Source organism: Macaca thibetana, chromosome 12 (assembly GCF_024542745.1).
Source record: "Macaca thibetana thibetana isolate TM-01 chromosome 12, ASM2454274v1, whole genome shotgun sequence".
Classification (NCBI taxonomy): Eukaryota; Metazoa; Chordata; class Mammalia; order Primates; family Cercopithecidae; genus Macaca; species Macaca thibetana.
Window position 1 is genome coordinate 46,654,189 of NC_065589.1, and position 25,402 is coordinate 46,679,590.

The 25,402-nt window shown below is 40.0% G+C and overlaps 1 protein-coding gene across 1 annotated transcript in view; it reads left to right on the plus strand.

Annotated features, from left to right (window-relative positions):
• Window positions 1-25,402, plus strand: part of HECW2 (HECT, C2 and WW domain containing E3 ubiquitin protein ligase 2) — a 391,418-nt gene that overhangs the window by 344,658 nt on the left and 21,358 nt on the right. The window contains exons 21-28 of the mRNA XM_050751032.1: window positions 1,188-1,301; window positions 12,092-12,244; window positions 14,475-14,573; window positions 18,030-18,159; window positions 19,778-19,924; window positions 20,565-20,679; window positions 23,989-24,074; window positions 25,123-25,235. Of these exons, the coding sequence (XP_050606989.1) occupies window positions 1,188-1,301; window positions 12,092-12,244; window positions 14,475-14,573; window positions 18,030-18,159; window positions 19,778-19,924; window positions 20,565-20,679; window positions 23,989-24,074; window positions 25,123-25,235 (957 nt within the window). The remainder of the gene's footprint in view (window positions 1-1,187; window positions 1,302-12,091; window positions 12,245-14,474; window positions 14,574-18,029; window positions 18,160-19,777; window positions 19,925-20,564; window positions 20,680-23,988; window positions 24,075-25,122; window positions 25,236-25,402) is intronic.

Here is a 25,402-nt window from a genome sequence, read left to right on the forward strand (position 1 = left end):
GTGTCCTTCACTACAAGTTTCTGTCTCCTGAACTGACCTGAGTGCAGGAATAGTGCTCAGCTCTGTTCAGTTCTGTGAAACAAACTGTCAGAACATGTCATGAATGTTGTTTCTGCCTTTCTTCATCTGCCTCCTCCCTTCAAATGGGGAAGCTGAAACATCATCATGTTGTTTGGCCTACAATTGTTTCCATTCCCTACTTACCCTTCTTTCTCTCCCTGCCTTCAACCCTGTCCCACGTCCCCACTGGAGATCACTCTGCCACTGAGAGAGGACAGAGGAGGGAGGGTCTCCACTGGAGCCCCCCTGTGACCCTGGGTGCCTGAGAGAGGGTCCAGAGACCAGACCAACAGCAGCCCCACGGCTCACTGCCCCACCCACAGGAAGGCTTGCTTGGTTAAATTTCACCTTCATTGCCCTAAAAAATCATCCGCCTGCCCAAACACCATACTTCTCTGAGCTTTACTTTTCTCACACTTAATTTACAAAGGTCTAGGATGATCCAGCTGTCATGCATTCAGCCTCCCTATCATCTCTCTGCCTGTTACCATTTACATGAAGAGCAAATTGGTATCTATGGAAGAATGACTTTTAGTTGTCATCATCACAAGTAGATTAACCTACCACACACATCATTCATTTGTATCTCTCCCTTAGGGACTGTCAAGATTCACTTAATTTAACAATTAACTCTTGGAAACTCCACTGCTTTGGAGGACATTGAGAATTTTTTTTTCCTCTTCATTCTCACAGTCATCTCGCTGGGCACTTAATAATTGAATTCCTTGTCTAAGTGCATTGAGGCTTAAAACATTGCCTCATAGAGTTGTTCTTGCTTTACTTAACAAAACGTGTGTGTGTGTGTGTGTGTGTGTGTGTGGTGTTGTTTTATGATCTTTTTTTTTTCTGGGATAAACTGATTTGACCGTTTAGGTAGGATTCTTCAGTTGTTCTCACAGGTCATAGGTAGGGTGCTCTATGTACCAATGATTCTCTCATATAACTTTTGCTAATGCTATTAAGAGTTAAAGACAAATGTGTACTTTATTGCAGACAGCAATGATATTAAGTAACATTCTTCTTACCTAGTTAACTGTGGCAAATGGAAATGTTCTAGAAAGATAAGTAAATTATCTTTAATAGTAGAGTAATAATCTGTATTTTCCCAATTGTCTCATTGTGGACAGGTTAATTATCCGAAGAGATCACTTACTAGAAGATGCTTTTAATCAGATTATGGGCTACTCCAGAAAAGACCTGCAGAGAAATAAGCTATATGTCACCTTCGTCGGGGAGGAAGGGTGAGTAGAACAGAGAAGTGGCCTGTGGAACATAGGCTGTGGCCACACGGCGGATGTTTCTCCACGTTGCTGTGGTTGCCTGAAACAGGAAATCCTTCTGGCAGGAAGTGCTGTTCTCATACACTTAAACCTTTGGGTTTTTTTTTTTTTTTTTTTAAAGGTCTCCTCTGGCTTTTAAATCACTTGACATAGAAATTCTTTAGTAAAAACATGTAGCTTTAGATCATTTTTGAGAACAGAAGCCTAGTTTAGTTTCTTCTCTCCAGACCTCTCTTTCTCTTAAAGGGAAAAAGTAAGGCTTTGCGAGGAAAAAAAACAAAAAACAAAAAACAAGGAATTGCATTTATGCAATTGCTTTGTGATCTGTGATCTTACTTTCTGCCCTGCAGGGCTAAGTAGAACGTGCTTCCTCTATTAAATAAGTTCAGTTTCAGAAACATGAATTAGAATCTTGCTGTTCTACCCGGAAGCCTCCACAGAAGTAACTCTTGGGCCTTGGCTCTTATTTCTCTGCCTCCAATTTTTCTCTTCCCTTGGGAGGGCAGCACACCACCAACATTACTACCTAACATAAACAAACATGTCCCGCCTTCCATGACTCTTCCATGAGTGAGCTCATTGAGATAAGGGTTAGGAAATGAAGCTGGGAAGACTCCTACACAGTGTCAGCGTTGCACCCAAATAGACATAACTGTTATTATGCATCACCTTAAAAGAGGCCAGCTGTCATCCCTCCCAGACCCCTTCTTCTTCCTCATTTCAGGTCTGGGTTCAAGTCTCAGCACCTTCTTCATAACTCAGCAGCCACTAGAGGGAATTTTTTTAATACCATACAATTGTCTGGTTGCGTTTTCTGTGGTTCTTGTTGATTTGGATCATTTTAAGTCTATCCTTCTCAGTCGTGCCTCGGAATAAAAGTATATTCGATTATGGAATCATATTAGTGATATTGAACAAATCAGCCATTCAGTACACAGTGGATGAAACAGTGACTCCAAACTATAAAATAATTTGCCTGTACTGATGGAACTAGGGAATAGCAAAATCAGGATTCAAATGCAGGCCCTTTGTCTTTCATCTAGTACTGTTGGACTAGCTCTGGGACCTAAGCAATACTCCTGCACTCCAGCCCATCTGAATTTTTTTCCTATCTCTGGACATTTTGCCCATTCCAGCTAATGACTGATAACTTCTGCTCTTGTCACATGCACTGCTGTGTAGTCTCCCAGCTATGCCTACATTAAGGTAAAGTAGTATGTGCAAACACACTATGACATGACAAAATTTGTACAGAAGTTTGCCTGAGACCTGAGCCCTTCATTGCTGATGTGCATATGTGGACTTCTCACTTGTGTTAGTTGGCTTAAAGATGAAGGTGCACAGTTGAAAATGAATGCAAATGTTGTTAGCCTAATCACCGGTATGCATGGGATTCCAAGTATTTCCTTACATAATAAGTCTGGTTTGGATAAGAATACTTTTCCTCCCCCAGAACTCCAGCTGCCTCCCTTCATTGTTGGACCACAGTTTGTTGAGATCTCAAAGATGTAGGGAAGAGTCTTTGGAAGCACTGATATTTAAGTTTGAATAGAACAGACGTTTATCATGATTGGTTATCCTAAAGCAGTCTCCTCATGGCTTGGACTAATGACATCCGTTCCTAGGAGGAGGTCCAGGGTGAGTGGGGCTTGATGCCTCTGTATTTGATTACATTACATTGATGTCCAAATGCTTCCTGCCTCCATCACCTGTCTCCTTCCTGTGATATCAGAGGGAAAACAAGGGAGAGGATGTTAAGCTGTGAGCTCGGTTAGCAGGGACAATCTCTTAATCTGTTCACTCTGCATATGGTTTATTGAAGCTGGATTTCTGGACTCATGACGTTGTCAGGTCAGTATCATAAATTATTAGATATATACTTTAATTTGCTATTGAGGCACCGAGGATACATATGCTGTTTTTGAGAGATGAAAATAGTAATTGTGCTGGAAAAATAGAAAGCTGAAAAAAAAAAAAAGAAAGAAACCTTGTGCTACATAAAAGTAAGGAGCTCTTTTAGCCTTTGCCACCTTCTCAGACACATTGACCCTATCACATGAAAATGAATGACCCTAACTTTTTTTCTGGATTATAGTAAATACCCAAAGGGAAAAGCTACCCAATCTTTCCACTGAACTATAAAAATGGAGCTGGAGGTTTTCTGTTTTTTTGTTTTGTTTTGTTTTGTTTTTTGAGACAGACTCTAACTCTGTTGCCCAGGCTGGAATGCAGTGGTGTGATCTTGGCCCACTGCAGCCTCCGCCTCCTGGGTTCAAGTGATTCTCCTGCCTCAGCCTCCTGAGTAGCTGGAACTACAGGCACATGCCACCACACCCAGCTAATTTGTTTCGTATGGAGGTTTTCTGTTACTGTCCCTTTACCAATTTTAATCCCCTCAAAATGTATCATTTTGTAAGTTCTTCATGTCCAGGTCTAGTAATGAGCATTTAAAAACACACATATCTGGCACCCAGACCTTGGTTTCTAGTACCATTCTTTGATAAAAAGAATCAAGGTTTTTAGAGAAATGGCTGATTCTAACACTAAGCAGGAAATATACAAGATGGAGCCCAAAGCATCTTTTGGTGTCTGCCAGAGATTAAAGAAATCCTCAAAAATCCCAGTCATGGGGGTATGTTGAAAAAACCCAGGAGCCAACTGAGAGTTCCCAGTGGACAAAACTGAAATAATTTGAGCAACAAAATAAATACAAGGCTATTGGATTATAAAACAAAGCATAAAATAGATATCCATACTGATATAAATACATGGTTGAGTATGTAAATAAATGGGGAAGAATAGAAAAGTAGAAAAATCTCTTTTGTAAAATATGGAAGCAGCCCAAATGCCCGTCAGTCAATGAGTGGATAAAGCCAATGTGGTGTATATATACACCATGAAATACTACTCAACCATAAAAAGGAAAAAAATAATGACATTCACAGCAACCTGGATAGAATTGGAGACCATTATTCTAAGTGAAGTAACTCAGGAATGGAAAACCAAATATCTTACATTCTCACTCATATATGGGAGCTAAGCAGCTATGAGGACGCAAAAGCATAAGAATGATACGTTGAACTTTTGGGACTTGGGGGAAAAGGCTGGGGGTGGCAAGGGATAGAAGACTACACATTGGATATAGTATAAACTGCTCAGGTGATAGATGCACCAAAATCTCAGAAATCACCACTAAAGAACTTATTCATATAACCAAACACCACCTGTTCCCCTAAAATCTATTGAAATAAAAAAAAATTAAAAAAAAAAGAATCTCTGCTCTCAAGGTAGATATCAATTTGTTTAAGGCAAACAGTAGAAAATATGCCCTTCAAAACTGCTGTAGGTCTGGGGTAGGCACATGATGTCATCTGGCCCAATTAGACTGAAAGAAACTCTGTTATGTTGTAGTTGGTGAAAGGTTTCACTAAAAAAGAAAAAATCTATTTTGCAGAATATTTCCATACAATAGGCAGAACTCTCTATTCCTTAGGTATGGAATGTGCATAGTGACTTTCTTCCAAATAGTATAGTATGGAAAGAGGGGGAACAAAGTAACTTCACCGTAGAGAAACCTGACAAACATTATGGCAGTCAGGTTATCAAGGTCCACATCAATAGCCACGAGTCATGTTGATAATATGTACCCTCGATATGATGCAATGAGGATGGCACTTTACCTCTGTGTTTTTCCTCCCAAACACGTAATGATAGTCCAACCGTGAGAAAAATACTAGACAAAATCCCAACTGAGAGACATTGTACAAGATACCTTACCAGTACTCTTTAATACTCCCAAGGTCATCAAAGACCAGAGGAGCCTGAGAAACTGTCACAGCCAAGAGGGAGACATGACAATTAAATGTAATGTGGTTTCCTGTATGGGATCATGGAACAGATAACGGATATTAGGTAAAAACTAAGGAAATGTAGATAAAGTATGGATTTTAACTAATAATAGTGTATCAATATTGGTTTATTAATTATAACAAATGTACTATACTGATGTAAGATGTTAATCTGTGTGTGAGGTATACAAGAACTCTCTGTTTTATCTTTGCAATCTTTCTGTAAATCAAAACCTGTTCTAAAACAAAACATTTATTAAAAGAAAACATATAGTCAGGATTCAGGGAAATTTAGGAAATGTTTCTCTGAACAACGTATTTCCTCGTTATCTGATAAATGACAGCCCCCAGGGTAAATTTTGGTAGGTATATACCTCTGTCTGCACTTGAGGTCATTAGAGTAATAAGTGTATATATGGGGTTAATTCTGTGGGAAGTCCAAATTAGTAGTGGCATTGGCATATATAAAGTATGATTTTGTGTTGCTCATGTCAACTATGTTGTCTATGAGGGAATAATACTTTGCAATTCATATTGATATCATTTCAGTGATTATATTTTACCTGTTACCATCAAGGTCTTTATTTACAGTAGATTAGCTAAAGCATAAAGAAAAGGAAGTTTATTTTAAAGAATAATGCATCAACCAGGTGTGGTGGCTCACACTTGTAATCCCAGCACTTTGGGAGGCTGAGGCGGGTGGATCACGAGGTCAGGCGATCGAGATCATCCTGGCTAATACGGTGAAACCCCGTCTGTATTAAAAATACAAAAAAATTAGCCAGGCATGGTAGCAGATGCCTATAGTCCCAGGTACTCAGGAGGCTGAGGCAGGAGAATGACTTGAACCCGGGAGGCAGAGTTTGCAGTGAGCTGAGATTGTGCCACTGCACTCCAGCCTGGGCAACAGAGCGAGACTCCGTCTCAAAAAAAAAAAAAAAAAAAAAAAAAAAAAAACCTAGAGTCTATAAATACAAATACATTAGTTGGTTAGTTCATCATCAACTAAGAGCACATTTTGTATTATGCTTTGGCTTTTTACAAAAAGTAGGTAGTTTCTAAGCACTATCTTGTAACTAGTGATTTAATTTGGTTAGAGCTAGAGGTTTTGCTTTAGTCATGAAAATTTCCACACAACTTAATCTGGTTATCTGCCTTTGCAAAGTTGTGGGGAAGGGAGATCAGCTGTGGTGGAGTGACTGAAAACTGAGTCATCTTGACTGAATGTGGTGTGAAATTGCGTACAGGGGTTGCCTATTTCTGCTGGCCATCAGTCTACCTAGAAGTTGCTTCTTTAGGGTTGAGGTCAATGAAATACTACATATTCTCTAGTGAATTATTCTACGTATTTTCCAGCTGTATTATTATATTACACATTCTCCAGTGTATTATTTTCTTTTGAATTAAAAGTCCTAGCAACTAAAGGTTACATGATTTAAAAAGTTACCTAGATGCTAGGCATGGTGGCTCATACCTATAATCCCAGCACTTTGGGAGGCCAAGGTGGGAGGATTGCTTGAGGCGAGGAGTTCCAGACTAGACTGGGCAACATAGTGAGACCCCATTTCTATAAAAAAAAAAATAAAAAATTAGCTGGGTGTGATGGCTTGTGCCTATAGTCCTAGACACTTGGGAGGCTAAGGCGAGAGGATCACTTGAGTCCAGGAGCTCGAGGTTACAGTGAGCTGCGATTGTGTCACTGTACTCCAGCCTGGGTAACACAGCAAAACCCTTTCACCCTGTCTCTTTAAAAAAAAAAAATACTGGATTAGACTGTTGTGTTCTGGTAAGGCGTGGGGCCACTAACTTCTTAATACCCAAAACATTAAAGAAATAGTGACCTGGATAAAGAGAGGAGGTTTACACTGTGATTGCCCTGCCTCTTTTTCTTCATAGCCAACCCTGTAAAAGGCACCTTTCTTAAAGAAAGAATGAGTTTATTATGTGTGAGGTGCCATCAATATGACATCAATCATGTCTTGCAGAGCCACACTTTGACTAGGGAGGAGATGTGCACAAGCAGTTTTCGTTTGGGAGTTTAAGAACTTCCTGTAATATCTTCCTTTTGTGCTTTCTATAACCCCCTGAGACAGGCAAATGAAAGCAACTAGGGAAGATGAGATCTGAAAGAGTTTTCTTCAGTCTCTGCTTATAAAGTAACCAGCCAGTTCTTACATATGACTGATCAGATCCTCACTAGAAGCTGTTTGAGGCCCTGAGCTTGGTCATTAATTTCTCAGAAATCTGTGAAGCTTCAAGGTACACTTTATGATCTTGCTTTTTTTTCTTCCAAAAAGAGACATTTGCAGGATAACCTAAATTACCCAAACCTTTCTAAAGAAGGGTGCTTCTGTATCTAGGCTTTGGTTTGGTAGCACCTGGTAAGACTTTGTTTATCATATCAAACTTCCTTACTCACCTACCAGGCTTTCTTAATTGGCTCAAGAACTAACTCCTTGCTACTATAAATATCTAAGAGTGAATCAGAAGGTGTGTAGGCCATGTGTGCCTGAACCAACTTGAAGGAAGTGATGGTGTGACTTCCCAAGGCCATCATCTTCTTTCATTTTATAGTCTGCTTTCATTAGAATACTTAGTTTTCAGTAATTCTTAGTTGAAAATAAAGAATGAGATAATAAAATTTGTTATTTTAACAAACTTTGGGTGCCACCGACAACTTGGGTGGAGTGCCATCCGAGCCATGTGATGATGTTTAAAATGCTCTATCAGCACTTGGGGCTCCAGACTACATGACCACCCCCTGGAGACATCTGTTCTTATTCAGAAATGCCCTCAGATGCAGCTGTTGTGCGGCTACACACCCGTTGTCCAGAGTTTTTACATTTCCGTGCCAAGGCTTTAGCTGTGGAACCAACCTAACTGGCAAAACAGGAATGTAACAGACAATCCTTGTGATATGAGTCATATTAACTATTTATATTGAAAGAGGTTGCTAAGACATTACAGGAAGCAAAGGCATGATGTACCCTGCTGTGACATGTTTTACTGAATTAGCCAGGCTTATTTACAAATTGTAATCTACAACCTGCTCTCAGATAGGCAGTTCTAGGCTTTGGATTATAATCAAATCAAAGTTTAAGACTATTTTGGCTTTAGAGGTGACTCCATCAGTGCTTCTAGAGTTAAAAGTCAGCAGCTAAAAACTTGACCAGTTGAAGATACATTTTCTCCTAGAAGAACTATTAGCTTTGTTTTTGCTTGGGAAAACAAGACTTTTCCTTTTCAGTTTAATTCCTCAGGGAACATTCATCTCATCTTCAGCCAGATTCAGCTATTATCATAAAAAGGGAACTAATCAGTGAGGTCAGTCTTTGTTGTTTTAGCAAACTTTACCACATGAGAAGATTTTACTTATTAAACTTTCTAAGCATAATTTACTTGTTGATTTCTGACAATGTTTTCAAATTGAGCAATCTTTTAGGGATTGGTATAACCTGTTCATGTCATTGAATCAATATACCACTCAAAGGCAAATGTGCAAATCTGCTAGATACCAAATAACAATGTAAGCAACGTTGATTTTCTTCAGAAAGCATCAAAGAGCTCCACTCATTGATTCAACAATATATATTGAGCCCACACTGTGTATCAGGCTAGGTACGGATATAAAAATGAGTAAAACATGGTCCCTGCCCCCAGTGTAGTTGTAGACTAGTACGTATGTATAGGGGAGGCAGGCACATATACAGATAATTGTAATGCACTTTGTAAGTGCAGTTATTATTAAAATACTCAGAGTTAAAGCTTAAAGAAACCCTGATACTTCTAACTGAACGCCACAGCTTAATTTTAAGCAGTCAAAATCCTATTTTACTTTTACCAGTTGTCTGTAAGAAAACTGACTCCTGAAGTATTTGCCTCATGTGTCAGCTGTCTCTGACCTTATCCATTGTATGCTTTATTGTGTCTGAAAGCCTCACAGAGAATGACCATAGCTGACCGGTGCTCACTCTGTGCCTCACACTTAGTAGTCTACCCACTCCTTGAGGTTGCGTACACCCTAGGATATTGTAAGCTAGATTTTTTTTTTTTTTTTTTTTTTGAGATGGAGTCTCTCATAGTGTCGCCCAGGCTGGAGTGCAGTGGCACAATCTTGGCTCACTGCAAGCTCCCCCTCCCGGGTTCACACCATTCTCCTGCCTCATCTTCCCAAGTAGCTGGAACTACAGGCGCCTGCCACCACACCCGGCTAATTTTTTGTATTTTTAGTAGAGACGGGGTTTCACCATGTTGGTCAGGATGGTCTCAATCTCCTGACCTCGTGATCCGCCCGCCTCGGCCTCCCAAAGTGCTGAGATTACAGTCATGAGCCATGACACCCGGCCATACTAAGGCTTTTAAAAGATGCAGCTACATGCAGATAGGATGGGGGAGTCCTGGGTTAAAGCAGCATACATGAAAGGTTTGGGGCTTTAGCTGATGACTAGCACCTTGTAATTCAACAAAGTAAAGTGGTTGCCCCAAAGGCAGGATAAGTGAAACCAGCATCGCTGGAGAAAAGTGTCGAGGATTTTCTAAGCTCTATGCTGAGAAGACCTCACCTGGAGTGTCACCATCAAGTCTTTACTGACACCAGGGTAGAGAGGGAATTCCCACCCCTGCCCTGAGAGAAGGTTGAAGGAAGTGGCCATGCTCAGGAGTGGGAAAGGGAGAAAAGGAGGCAGAGACCAGGAGACGGAAAGTGCTAAACCTAGAGCTCTGATGGAAAATGACTTTCAAAACATTTTACATCTTTAGGATCTAGATTAGTACCCCATATGTAATCAGCACACAGACTTTTGTTAAAAGAAAGTCTCTGAGTATGTAAAGAATGTTCAAGTGGAAGAAGTATTCTACTTGTTCCTGGCGGTGTCACAGGCCAGAAGTAGGTCAACGGGAGGAAGCCACAAAGGCCGCCTTCATCACAGCATAAGGAGGGACAGGTAGTCTGTGCATCCCTGCACTGAGGAGGCAGCCAGGGTACTGCTTTGGGAGTCCTCAGAGTAACCTGAGGATGGTCCCACCGATCCTGGGAGCCACTTGTGAGCATGTTCTATTCAGCCGCCCCAGCGGGCAGGTCCATTGTGTCACCTACAGCCTCTCTGGCCCTGGGAGTCTGCTGTTTGCATTTTTCTTTACACAAAAGTTTCCTATCAGCACAGTATGGGTGTGAGGATTTTAATACCACTGGTGATATGTTAAATGATTTTAGCTACTACAAAGACTGATGTGTTTTATTTTAATATTCATGTATTCATTTTAAGGTATATTGGGAAACAATAGTTAGCACATCAAAACTTTATAAAGATTGTATAAGACAAAGTTTTATTAAAAAAGCAAATAGATCTAAAGTTGATTTAATGAAAAATATTAAATCAATAATAGTACATATATATTCAGATATAAAAAAAATTGGGAAAGTAGTATGAATAGTTGAAGTCTGTTCTGTAAACCATTTTTATTTATATTCTGCCTGTAGTATCCTTTTTGTTGCTGTTGTTCTTTCTCCATCGCCGGGGCTGGAGTGCAGTGATGTGATCATAGCTCATGCAGCCTTAAACTCTTGGGCTTAAGAGATGCTCCTGCCTCAACCTCCCAAGTAGCTGGGACTACCAGCATATGCCACCACACCTGGCTAATTTTTTCTTATTTTTTGTAGAGACAGGAGTCTCACTGTGTCACTATGTTTCCCAGGCTTATCTCAAACTCCTTGACTCAATGAATCTTCCCGCTTTGGCTTCCCAAAATGCTGTGATTACAGGCATGAGCCAACATGCCCGGCCTAGGATCCATTTTTTTCTCCATCACACAATCCTATCACTGAACAAGACTCAGATTTTTTTTCATTAAAAAAATGCAATGATACCCACAGAAAAAAATTCAAAAAGAAGAAAAAAATAAGATAGAGAAAAGAAGAAGAAGGAGAAGAAAAGTCTTTCACAATCCCTCCTCTACCCCAGCTTCTCAGTTGCCTTCATTCCCTTTTCAGCATTCCTTCCCTATCTTTGAGCCCATGTGTATACTTTTTATCCATAGGGTCGATGTACTTTATATTTTTCATTTTAAATTTAGCACATCACATTGCTTTACTGCAAACTCCTCCTTACTTTGCTTTTTTTCCTCTCTTCATTTTTGGCCACTTGTCATTCCTCAGACCTCACACAATCTTTTCTTATACTTCAATTTGACCCTGACATCTTTGTGAGTAAAGTAGAATTTATACCATAGCTCGGGTGTTAGTTTCAGCCTCTTTATCCAAACGCCTTCCTTAGGAAGCTTTAGGCCCCCTCATTTTTCTTGTCTGTAGTTTTCCTTGGTGTTTTATCATTTAAAGTTTTCATTTGCACCTTATCACTCCATTTTTTGCTACTGATCTCCCTAAGGGGACTTGTATCTGTAATGTCTTATCTCAAATTCACGGAAGTATCTTTCTTCTCCCATTTAACAATGTTTCAGACATCCATGAGGACTCCATGTCCTGTGAGCATATGTAACTGATTGCCCCTGGTTTTACCCTGTTTAAATGAAGCTTTCACATTGTGCTCCCTTTTTGTATAAGCTTGCTCCTGACATTTGAAAGATTTACCTCTTTATACATATTTACATAATCAAAATATTAGCAGATTGCCTATTGTATGTATTAGAATATTGCCTGTTCTATGCCTGCTGTATGATGTGTGGCTTGGTTTTAGGTGTGTTCCACATAAATGTCCATTTTTCTAATCTGGATCAAGACACAATGAGATCAGAAACTATGATCATTCAGTTTGTTTTGGACAGCTCTGGCATGTGGACAATTAGATTTGTAATGAGCATCCTATGGAAACTTGAGCTCTGGAGAAAAAGTGCCCAATATCTAGAAAAAAAGTAACAGATTATTCTTTTTGTGGATTTTTGTTACAGGCTGGATTACAGTGGGCCTTCCAGAGAGTTTTTCTTCCTGGTGTCCAGAGAACTCTTTAACCCATATTATGGCTTATTTGAATATTCAGCCAATGACACATACACAGTACAAATAAGTCCTATGTCTGCTTTTGTAGACAATCACCATGAATGGTAAGTATTTTTTCCCCAACACTTCTTCAGGCGATTTTCTATGATATTTGTTTTTTTATAGAACCCACATTTACACATTAAAACATTTTTTCCCTTGGGCAAAATCACATTTTCAGTTAAATACCTCACTTGACTCTTGTTTTTATTGTCAAATTTAAATATGTAGTCAGTCTCCAAGCTAGGACTAGATCTGTTGATAGCTGGGAATTGATCTGTTCCATAAGATCGATTCAAGTGAGTTGGGTAGAATTCAAAAGGTATTTCCCATTGCAAGAAAAAGATGATGAGTTCCTGGTGAGATCCCTGTATTCCTCGCTGTACCTTTGGGTGCCTGTGAGCTCTAAGCTGAGGTGGGGGTGAGGAGGGAAAGGCCTGATCCAAAGATCAGACAGCCTCTAGAGCAGCCCTTGGGGAAGTGGCTGCCATGGGAGAAGATGGGGCAGCTGGAACTCTGGCTGGGGCTCTGACTCTCAACTGTGGCGATGATGGTGCTCTAGAGGGCAGTGGGGCTGGTGGGGTGACCTGGGGGCATTGATGGTAGAAGGGCAGGAGTGGGGAATCACAAGCAGTGATTTGAAGTTTGTAACCGTATTAGTCATTTGAAGTTTGTAACCAGGTGTTGCCTCCCTCTTTCCTAATTTCTCACACAAAATCAAGGAAACTGATTTAGGATTCCCATCTGAAGATTATTTATGCTGAAAATCCCAAATTGCACTCTTTCCAAATGTCCTTACATCTTTTTAAAATCTCTGCGTTTATAGACTGTAAATATTTGTATAACCCCTGGTAGCTTGTTCCTGTTCATTTTCCCTGATAGCAACAAAGGAAAGAATATGAGCAGGATTCATGGGAAAAGCATATTTGAATCATGAGATTAATATTGGTGGGTGGAGGGCATTATCTTTTAGGACTTACTCTTCAAATTGAACATCTGTTTAGCTGCAATTTGGAGTCCTTCTTCTAACTGTGACTATTACAGTTGTGCTAAATAAATGGAAATAAAGAGGAACCATACTGCTGGACATTGTTCTTAAAATGGCTGCCTAATACTAAAATTACAAACTTACAGTACGAACTCAGTATGGATTTACACTTTTGGAAGACATCAGACTTTCAAAGAGCTAGAAACTTGAACCCTTTTGAAAGAGAAAGTAAGTTTGCATCTCAGGCAGCAAATCCAGTCATAACAAATATGTTTAATAAAGTTTCCAAAGTGATTCAGAATAGAATTGAGCCTTGACATTTTAGAGAACAGAATGTCCCAGAAGAAACCCCCCCAAATGTCCATGTGCATAATTCTTGAATGGTGAAAATATCAGGAATGGGGCTTGATAGAGAATAGATATAGGAACTTTCTTGATCTGAGACTGGGCCTTTCCTCAGAAGAGAATTGCTACTGAGTTTGTGTTAGAGAAATCCTGCTAATATTCATGCATACACACTAGGAGGGGATAGCATTTTCCCCACTTCCAGAGGTCTCATCTGTCAACATCTCTTAGAATTGGTTTGGGGAAATGTCACTGAAATGCTCACACGGGATTCATGAATGTGGGGTGCTACATTGCTGACATGGAGTGAAGGTGGAGCAGGGTCTCTAAATATGAGGGAAACTGATTCTTCAGCAAGTAGGTACGAATTACTGGCTGTATTAGTCCATTCTTGTGTTGCTATAAAGAAATACCTGAGACTGGTAATTTATAAAGAAAAGAGGTTTAATTGGCTTATGATTCTGCAGGCTGTACAGGAAGCATAGCACCCAAATCACTGGGCTTTGGGGATGGTCTCAGGGAGCTTTTAAAATCATGGTGGAAGGCAAAGGGGAAGCAGGCACATCATATGACAAAAGCAGGAGAGAGAGAGAGAGAGGGAAAGTTGGGGGGAGGTGCCACACACTTTTATATGACCAGATTTCATGAGAACTCACTATCACGAAGATAGCACCAAGCCATAAGGGATCAGCCTCCATGATCCAAACACCTCCCACCAGGCCCCACCCCCAGCAATGGGGATTGCAATTCAACATGACATTTGGGCAGGGACAAGTATACAAACTATATCACTGGCCTGATGAAGACACAGCCCATAGTGCATACAAACTCTCATGACCTAGTAGGCAATTAATATTGGAAAAATTTAGATGCTTAGAGCTGGAAGGCATTCTAGAAAGCATATGGAACCACCTAGAAACTGCTCCATGACGTGTAAGCCATCTCATGCGTTTCCTTCACAGGTTCCGATTCAGTGGTAGGATCCTTGGTCTTGCACTAATACACCAGTATTTGTTGGATGCCTTCTTCACACGGCCCTTTTATAAGGCTCTTCTCAGAATGTAAGAATATTTTTATCACTTGTGTAATTAGCATGTAAAATACAGTATTTACTTTATTGAAAAAATTCTGTCAAAGTCATTGTTTATCTGTTCACAATCTCAAATCTGTTATTAAACCTAATAGTGGTTTAGATTTCTGAAAGTAATACAATTTCAAATACGATTACTGTGTTTTTCCTGCCTCTGACCTATTTAGCCCCCAGAGTTTTAGTTTTGCTCTATCCCCCAAAATCTATTCTCATTTGTTGCAGCGCATGTTTCTTTAAAACAATTGTACTTCAAATGCAGCCCTGGAATTCCTGTGGTGTTAATGCAGATTATTAATAGAATAGTTGTGGGTTAGTCTTAGTGACTCACAGCCCCCTCTCCTTTATGAGATACATTTTGTGTTTGGCTTGATGCAAATTTTCAAATGCTTACTCCTCATTCAAATCTTCGTTTTCTTTTGTTTTGGTTTTATTTTTTATTTGTTTGTCAGGGATGGACAGTGCCATATGTTTCTTAAACTTTCTCTATGACCTTAGTAATTTATTATGGAAAATGAAAATTCAGCATTCACAGAACTTTTTCTTCGTTGTTAATGAAAGATTGCGATTATTGTAAAATACAGGGCTAATTGTTTCTGTCCTGTAATCAGCAGCCATTTACAAGGCTGAACAGAAGGCAACGGCCTGTGGGATAGTAGCTCAAATCTGCAATGAGAGCTCACTGAATTCTCACTTGGCTCTGTCCAGCCCATTCCCTAACTGAGGCCACGTACCTGCTTACTGTAAAATGGAAGCCTAGACCTCAAATGAAAGCAAACAAAATGCTTCTTGTGGGCCCTTGGGAGGGTCAGTAGAAAGACTTTTGCCTTCCTGTCTTTCAGTGTCTTCACAGCTGTAGCACTGGGAAACAGGTGCCATTTTCTGTCACTTTGGTTCTTTGTGGCCACTTTGCATCTTCCCATTTCATTGCCTTATCTCTTATCTTCTCATTTAAGCTTCCTGAAAGACTAGTCTCTACTGACTCTCTACACTTACCTCAAATTCACACTCTCAGCACACTTCAGCCTGGTTTCTTTCCCACCAGAAAACCTGTGGAGGCATTTAAAGAATACTGGTTAGTCTGTATCTTATTGGGTCATGCTGCTGCTTCTGACACTGTGTACCACCCGCCCCCACCACCATTTATTCCTGGGTCCTTTCTCCAGAGCTGGCATCTATGACACTGTACTGTGCGGGCTCTTTTTTTTAACTTTTCTGTCTTCGTCATGAGCCCCTCTTCTGATTTGCCCTTAACCCTTGGTATACCTGAAGCTTCTGTCATTGGGCCCCTGCTTTTCTCACTCAGTATGCCCTCATGGGGGCGGGGGGGAATTTCTTTGCCTGTCTTATCTCCTCTGATTCTCAAATCTGTACTCTCAGTCTTGATCTCCCTTAAGGTGTAGCCTCACATGCTCAACAATCCACCAGACTCCACTCGGATGTCTTACAAGGACTTCAGAATCAACATGGTTAAGACTAAGCTCATCAAGTTTCCCTACTTAAAAGTATACCTTCTCCCACAGGCCCCGTTACAGTTAATAGTGCCACTATTCTCAGGCCACCCTGGTCAGAAATTGGGAGTCACCCTTAAACAGCAATGACAAATACACAGTACATGTTCTACTCTTCACCATCTCTACTCTACCCCATCATTCCCAGGGTAGAGTTCACAAATCACCTGTGGTACTTTTTCCCACTGAACTCATTGTGGTCTTAGAAATCTTTTTAACGGATAGTGCTCAAGCTTGGCAATTAATTATAGTTAGTTTTGACATGAGTTCATTTGTCACCCCTATTTTAGATATCCTTCTTTATACTCCCCCAATAAAACTATTTCATGATTGCTACATGTTTGCCTCCTAAATGATTTTCAAATTGATCTTCTTCTCTCCAACCTTAATAGCCCAGCCCTAGTTAGAGCCCTTATCTTATTTTGGCCATATTATTGTAGGGGTCTATTCACTGGTCTCTACCCTCTAATGATAACGACCCCTCATCCCACCCCATTTTAAATAATCCTTCACACTGGGACTTCCAGAGGAGCTGGAAGTTTATGTGTTTGTAATTCACATTTCACTTCTGATCATGCCATGCCCTGTCTTAAAATCTTTTGGTAGTTCTGAATCACCAGTCTCCTTAGGATGGCATTAAGGCCTGCTGCCTTGCTGGCCTCATTCTCTAGAAATTCTGTCTTGAGGTTAACTCTCTCAAACTGCCGATATGCTTGGAGTCCTCTGTACACTTCCATGCCTTTGTATTTTGTTCATGTTATTCTCTCTCCTTTCTCTTTCCCCTTCTCCTCCTTTACTTATTCCTTTTTACCTCTCTTGCTTTTAAACATCCTGAATGATTTAATGTAGGCATCATCTTCTGCAAAAAGCTTTTCCTGAATCTCTCAGTCAAAGAAAATGGCCCTCGTGTGTGCTCTGACAGCTAAATCCCTGTCCCTACCTTCTTTTGTTAAATGGAAATGTGACATACATTTAAAAAGTACATGAATTTTAAATGTTACCAATCTTATGTTATCACTTATCACTTTGTATTAACTTATCTATTTGTGTACCTGGCTCCCCAGTTAGCCCATCAGCTCCTGAGGGTAGTGACTGTTCATCAAGTAGCTATCCAGATGTCTGGTACATACTTGATGCCTAATGAATGTTCAGATTGAACTGAAAAAAAAATGACCCTTGAAATTGGGCTTAGGGGAGTGAAATTTCAAAACAGCTATGGCAAACTGATGACTACCACTGTACAACAGGACCATGGAACAGTAACTATACCTCATGTAGACTCTTTCTCTGCAATTAAAAAATGTGGGGGAGAAATACAGATTGAAGACAGGTTCTGTGGCTTACTGTGTTCAGAATAAGAACCATGAAGAAAAAGGGAATGTATGTGAACATGAATCATGTCTTTAATAAAAAAAACATATAAAATAATAAAGTAAAATAAATATTAAATAAAATTAAAATCATGTCTTTCAACAAAAAAACAAAGTTAAAATATACTATAGAAATATATGAATTATTTCAAATTAAGATAACAGTATTTTAAGGTAGCATAATATAGCCAGCAAGAATACTGGATCCCAGTTGTCAGCCGAGTGCCAGTTCCTGATCTGGCATTGATGATGGATGACTGCGCAGATGGCACTCATTCTTTGCACCTCCAGTTCTGTGTCTATAAAGAAAGACGCAGTCTGAATGATTCCTGTGGCGTATTATATATTTAGGACTTTCTAATTTTGTAACAAATTTCTGAATTATTTCACTGGTTTAATTACTGGACTTGGACTGAGAACATTCCAGAAATCACTGCCCATGTAGTGGCTCTTGTTCTTCTCTTTAATTCTTAGTTTCTTTCCTTATTACTGTGGGTTTCTGCTAATAGCCATGCCTACATATTTGTTTCTGTCTGTTTGTCATCTTAGTCTATGTGACCTGAGTGATCTAGAATACCTTGATGAAGAGTTCCATCAGAGCCTGCAGTGGATGAAAGACAATGATATCCATGACATCCTAGACCTCACGTTCACTGTGAACGAAGAAGTATTTGGGCAGGTGTGTGTCTCTGCACACCTGGTGCCTAAGTGTGGTAACTGAAAGCTATTGACGAGTGAAGAATTAACTCCATGGCTAAGATCAGATGCTTATTTATTTGTGGTTTATTGGGTGATTTAAACTCCAGATCACACACAGTTACAATAATCGCAGTTACAAAGGTTAGAATTAATGTCAGCTGCAGATTAAGATGCTGTAAATTACAGATGGTGATAACCTTTTATGTTGTAAGCAATCTTCTTTTTATTTCCAACTGAAATATCCCCTAAAATATGAGAATTTACCTTATATAGAATGCAGTTTTTTTGAAGTCCACGCTACAGAATTTTAAAATTCCATTTATAGAATGGTGGCTGGGCACGGTGGCTCATGCCTATAATCCCAGCACTTTGGGAGGCCAAGACAGGAGGATCAGTTGAGCCTAGAAGTTCAGGACCAGCCTAGGCAACATGGTGAAACCCTGTCTATACAAAAAATACAAAAATTAGCCAGGTGTGGTGGCACACACCTGTAGTCCCAGCTACTCAGGAGGCCAAGGTGGGAGGGTCACCTGAGCTGGGGAGGTTGAGGCTGCAGTGAGCCTGGATCATGCCACTGCACTCTAGCCTGGGGGACAAGAGTGAGACCCTATCTCAAAAAAGAAAAGAAAAAAAAAAAGAACCAAAATTGATTTTTTTGAAGCTAAGGGAACATAAACAATGTTTTGGGGAAGACTTAAAAACAGAATATATTGATTTTTTTTTTTCAATAAAAAAAATTGAAAGAGTAGGGAAAGAGTAGGGTGGAAGAGTAGGGAAAACATTTCTTCCAGAAATTATATACTAGTTTATAAGTAATATTCTTTTTTTTTTTTTTTTTTTTTGAGACAGAGTCTCGCTCTGTCACCCAGGCTGGAGTGCAGTGGCCAGATCTCAGCTCACTGCAAGCTCCGCCTCCCGGGTTCCCGCCATTCTCCTGCTTCAGCCTCCCGAGTAGCTGGGACCACAGGCGCCGCCACCTCGCCCGGCTAATTTTTTGTGTTTTTAGTAGAGACGGGGTTTCGCCGTGTTAGCCAGGATGGTCTCAATCTCCTGACCTAGTGATCCGCCCGTCTCGGCCTCCCAAAGTGCTGGGATTACAGGCTTGAGCCACCGCGCCCGGCCTATAAGTAATATTCTTATTTAGGCATTAATCTTTAGCTGCTTTTCTGATTTCCATGTGTTTTGAAAAAGTTCTCAATTTAACATTCACTTGAGTGTAATTCTGCTTCTTTAAAGTAAATCTTTACTCTAGATATAGTCAATTCTGAGAAATTTGTGAAAATGGGTTTTGTCAAACATTCAAATAGTAGCAGGCTGGTATCTGAAGCCAATTCGTCTGCATTTTAAAACTTAACCTGTAGTACCAGCAATATATATATATATATAAATCACCAAAGCTTTCAAGCACCAGCTCAATGCCTAGTTTTTCCTGAGTGCATGTGCTCCATGAGTGCCTGGGGCCTCACTGCCAGCTTGTGGGATGTGCCTAGGGCAGGGCTGGGGACAGGTAGCTGGCTGATTTCAGCTCACTGCTAGTCATGTTCTTATAACAGTAAGAGTATTGCTTTATAGTCATTCTTTTTATTTTTTAATCTCAGATAACTGAACGAGAATTAAAGCCTGGGGGTGCCAATATCCCAGTTACAGAGAAGAACAAGAAGGAGTACATCGAGAGGATGGTGAAGTGGAGGATTGAGAGGGGTGTTGTACAACAAACAGAGAGTTTAGTGCGTGGCTTCTATGAGGTAAAGACAATCAGCAGTAGGAGGAGTTTGCAGTCTGATATCAATGATGCCACAATCCATCTTATTGTACTTACATGTGTAGACGATTTCTGCTGTGTTTACTGTTGCTCTCTCCATGCGAAAAGTTCAATATTTTTTCCCTTATGTTTCAAGAGCACCAAAAGAAGCTTAACTCACTGTTACGAGAGATCACTGAAATAAATGTTAGGGACTGAACTCAAGTAGCATTTGTTGATTTAATGACCACTAGTAACATTTAAGCCATGCATCTTATGCTTAGATACGGGTAATCAAATCTCATGCTTGCTATGTGAAATAATTATATCTGAGGTCAGAATGAGTTGGCACATATTGTATGTGGCTTTTTCTGTAGAAACACTAAGTATTTTCCTAAAGGTGGACGGGACCTAGATTAATCAGCAGTCAGTTATAAAACAAAAATTCTGTCGAGGCAAATCTCATCAACCTTATACTAAAGAATGCCTTATATTTGTAGGGAGCTTTACAGGTTTTCAAGTGCCAGCTCAAGGTACACACATATTATTCCTGAAACTCCACGTGTCCCTTTTTCTAAGACTTAATTATAGCTGATATTTCTCCAGGCTCCTAAGCCATGCCTTGTACTCTTTTTATTCCACAGGTGGTGGATGCCAGGCTGGTATCTGTATTTGATGCAAGAGAACTGGAATTGGTCATCGCAGGCACAGCTGAAATAGACCTAAGTGATTGGAGAAACAACACAGAATATAGAGGAGGTGAAATTTGATTTATAGATGGCTAGATTTTAAATTTCAGATTAAAGGAAGGCATTGGTTCAGCTTGCCAACTGAATATAGGACAGGCAACAGCACTTGGACTCTAATCATAGGTCTGATTGCAGGCTCCCTTGAGACCTTGGGCAAGGTACATTCTCTTCTTCTCCTAGTTACCTCATCTGTCAGATGGGAGAAGGACTGTTTACACAGCATCAAAGGATGTCATAACTCTTAATTGTTGGTGAAGAAATGTGACCATAAGAACACTAATTAATTACTTTATGGTGTTGCCAGTGAAGCACCAAGGAGCTAACATCCAGCTGGTCAAACTCCACCTATTCCATTTTGTTTCTAAAACTTAAAGAAGCACACCCTTTGAGGTTCCCAGTCAGCACAGGTTTCCCACCATTCACTACGCTCCTTAACAGTTATCATTCATAGTCAGAATACTTGAATGGAATAAGACATAGTTCCCAAAATATGACATTATTGGAGAAGTTCTAAATTCAAGCATGAATTTCAAGTGAAAAGAAGACTGTAGTAAGATTAGTTAAAAACTGCACTATCTGAAACTTCACAAAATGGAAAGCTTTAAAAGTGACCTTTCTGCAGATTAGTACAAATTATCGATTCATAACCGGGACCAAACCCATTGAAATTTGAGTGTTAAACTAATACTTTGCAAGGGACCTGATGGTAACCCAGAGTTAAGGTTTTATTAAATAATTTTAAGCAAAGAATACATGTTCTGAAATTTATCACCATGTTAGAAAGCCTTCAGAAATTCATGACAAATACCAGTTATTTTCTGGTTTGGGTTTTCTTTTTTAACTCTAAGTGTAAGAGATTAGAAGTGGTTCTGAACTTGGAGAATGAAAACTACAAACTTCATATCACTGAATTCATCACTTAGCAGAGTAAATTGAGAGCTGAACAGTTCTCTAGTTATCTCTAAGTTGAAGCAGAGATTTTTTTTTAAAAAGTAGTTTTAAAAGTTTAGAGTAAAAAAATGCCTTAACATTTGCTAAATTGCTTTTGGTTATGCCTGTGCTTGCCTTTTCCAGCTCATCCCTGCACCGCAGGCTGGCCTTGCTTACACATTTAATCTGAAAGGCTGTATTTAATTGCAGTTTCCATTGCTGCTATTTCTGAAATCCAATTGCTGAAATAAGTCTTTTCCAATTGGCCCCATGTATAATCTCTTTGGTTATTACAGCTTTGTTAACCCATCGATTTCTACTGACAGCACTATTTCTCTGACATGCTGCATAAGTTATATTTTACCATAAATATTATTAGCTCATTCCTTCCTTCCAGGAGATGATTCTTTTTTTTTTTTTCTAAGACAGAGGGCGTGCGCCACCACACCTGGCTGATTTTTATATTTTTAGTAGAGATGGGTTTCACCATGTTGGCCAGGCTGGTCAGAGATGGGTTTCACCATGTTGGCCAGGCTGGTCTCGAATTCCTGGCTGCAAGCGATGACCTGGCTCGGCCTCCCAAAGTGCTGGGATTACATGCTTAAGCCACCGCGCCTGGACCCAGGAGATTCTAATAGCAATGCATTAATAGAATCAACCGTTTTTGTTTTTCCATGGTATACAATCTTATTCACTAAATCTGATTAATCAAGGACCTATTTATATGGTTATTGTAAATCTTATCAAATGAAATCTTTGGGAGGGGGCAGAAAAATTCTGAGACCCTCAGCTGCCATGTTTGCTCACCCAGCTACTTGGCACTGAGTAAAGAAGCAGCTCTGTGGCTGCCACCTGCCATATGTTCACACACCAGCTGCTAGGAGAGAATATGATGAGACACATTCACTCTTCCTCCTCCAAAAGGTTTGGCACAAATAGCAAAAGGGAAGCAGAAAAGGGCTAATTCATAAGGTCAAAAAACTTTAAAGCTACAAAGAGCCAGTGCATTTCTTTTGTAGATGAGAAACTATTTGCTCAGTACCAAGTTGCTAGTCTTCACCAAACTCTGGGCATGGCCCATGTGTCCCCATGTCCAGTCCAGTTTTGATCACCCTTCCCTTCGATCCTTTTTTTCTCCAAAGGGGACTAAACATCACTGAAATGGTAAACAGTAAGGTGAGATTCCTCCCAAATCCTACAACTACTGAAATGGGAGGAAAAATTTGGATTAAAATAATTTCTACCCACCTTCTGTTCTGGACTACTAATTCAGTACCCATTAACTCTGTCTATTCATTGGTTTGAATCACTAAATCCTTGTTAGCCTTTTCTCTGAATTTAATTTTCTTTTCACTGAAAGGTTTTTGGAATCCACCACCACTGCCCATGAGGTGATTCCTTTGACATTTTCTTAAATTCTACTGAAGTATGGAATAAAAGTAAAATTAAGTTGGTGATTATTTAGGATTTATTTAAGAAACTAAAGGTCACTTTTCCCTTTTTATTAGTAAATCAATGTGAAACTAGTTTGATTTTAAAATATGAATATTATATATAGCTTTTAAGAGAGCTTGCAGTTATGTACTTGTTTGTATGAATTATTTGATTAATGTGTCTCCCCTCTGCCAGAAGCCCTGGAAGGGTCTGTTTTCTTTGCCATTATGCCCCCAAGCTTAGTACAGTGCTTGGCATAGAGGTATTTGAAAATTATTTCTTATGTGAATGACCGAAAGAGTTAAGTATTTCCAGTAACAACTGTTGTATTTTACAGAAATGATATGGTTAAAATAACTCATTTGTTGCTCTTCTCTTTACCAGTTTCACTTAGTGACCACCAAATGAAAACAGAGGCCTCTTGGTTTCACTTAGTGTTGTTTGGTTTAACTTTTGACACTCATATGATCATATATACAGTGTTATTCGTTAGTCTTAAAGTTAGAGACAACTTTTGTTTTTCTTTTCGTTTTGTTTTTTGAGAGGGAGTCTTGCTCTGTCGCCCAGGCTGGAGTGCAGTGGTGCAATCTCGCCTTACTGCAAGCTCCGCCTCCTGGGTTCTCGCCATTCTCCTGCCTCAACCTCCCGAGTAGCTGGGACTATAGGCGTCCGCCACCACGCCTGGCTAATTTTTTGTATTTTTTAAGTAGGGACGGGGTTTCATCGTGTTAGCCAAGATGGGGATGGTCTCGATCTCCTGACCTCGTGATCTGCCTTCCTTGGCCTCCCAAAGTGCTGGGATTACAGACGTGAGCCACCACACCAGGCCAATTATAGATAACTTTGAAAGAATCCAAGAGGATGATTTATGTCTGGGGACTTTTCCTGTCACATATCTTGGTGGCTTAATATAGAAGAGTCAGAGTAACATGGGCCTTTGTGATTGGTTTGATAGGATACCATGACAATCATATTGTAATTCGGTGGTTCTGGGCTGCAGTGGAGAGATTCAACAATGAACAACGACTAAGGTTGTTACAGGTGAGATGCCATTATTTAATCTTTTGAATGTATCGATATGATTATTGTTGGAAGTATGTGTTTTTAATAACTGCTAAGTATTCTCCATAAATACATACCATGGCTATCTGGAAATATGGGATACACCATTTCCAGACTCCTGATAGCACGGTTATGTGACTCCATGGCTAATCAGAACATCCCTAGCCAGGTTAAAGCATTTCATGAGAGTTTGGGGAAGTGTCAAGTCCAGTCCAACAATCCCAGTAACAACATCTGCCTTCAGGACAGTTTGGTCCCTTCAGCAAGAAGCACCCAGGGTACCCAAAGTACAGGCCAGCATCCCTAGCAGCAGAAAGAAATGATCTTCAATTCTTTAAAAAGGGATGCAGTTAGTTGATTAACAGTCCTTTCTTCTCTTTCATCTAACTTTCCACAAATTTGAGAAAACAGTGACATTCAAGAACATTGGGTAAACTAACTTGTGTGTGTGTGTGTGTGTGTCTGTGTGTGTGTGTGTGTGTGTGTGTGTGTGTGGTGTTTATGGTCATCCAGGACAATTACTGGTTGGTTGCAAGACACGAGGCCTCTGGATGCTCAGGCAGAGCCTTACAAGTACTCTTAGCTCCTTCGGATCTTAGCTCCTTTGGATTAAGGGTCTGGGCCTCAAAATTGCAGGCCCAGACATTCTCTTTTTTAAATTCACCTGACATTGATCAGGGACTGATACTAAGTAGACTCAGGTTAATTGATATGCCCACTTTATTCATCTATAGTAGGAAATGTGCCTGGTTTGAGCTTCTGAGCTGGTCAGCTGCATCAGGTGCTTTATTTTCTACAAACCGTCCACATCTCCTTTCCCTTTATCATGCACAATATTCCCTTTCTTAGTATTCTCTTCTGGCTCTGTGTCAGAATTGTGTTGTGATTATTCCACACCTATGAAGTTTTGTCTTCAGAACTTTCCTGCCTGCTCTTCCTCAGGAGCTCTGCCCGTGAATGACGCGATGCCTTTCCTGGCTGTTGGTCTCTGGCTTCACCTTCTCCTTCTGTTTTCTTGGGTTGACAGTTTGTTACAGGCACATCCAGCATTCCCTACGAAGGATTTGCTTCTCTCCGAGGGAGTAACGGCCCAAGAAGATTCTGTGTGGAGAAATGGGGGAAAATCACTGCTCTTCCCAGGTAAAATATAAAATAATATTTCTTTACTGTCACAATGTTTGGTGGAGACATTCATTTATGTATATATTGATTAATTACTGCTATTATATTACAAGTTTAGGAGACTGGAAGAGCTCCTAGAATGAATTTCTCCCTGATAACCTTTCTAAATGAAAGGAAAAAAGATC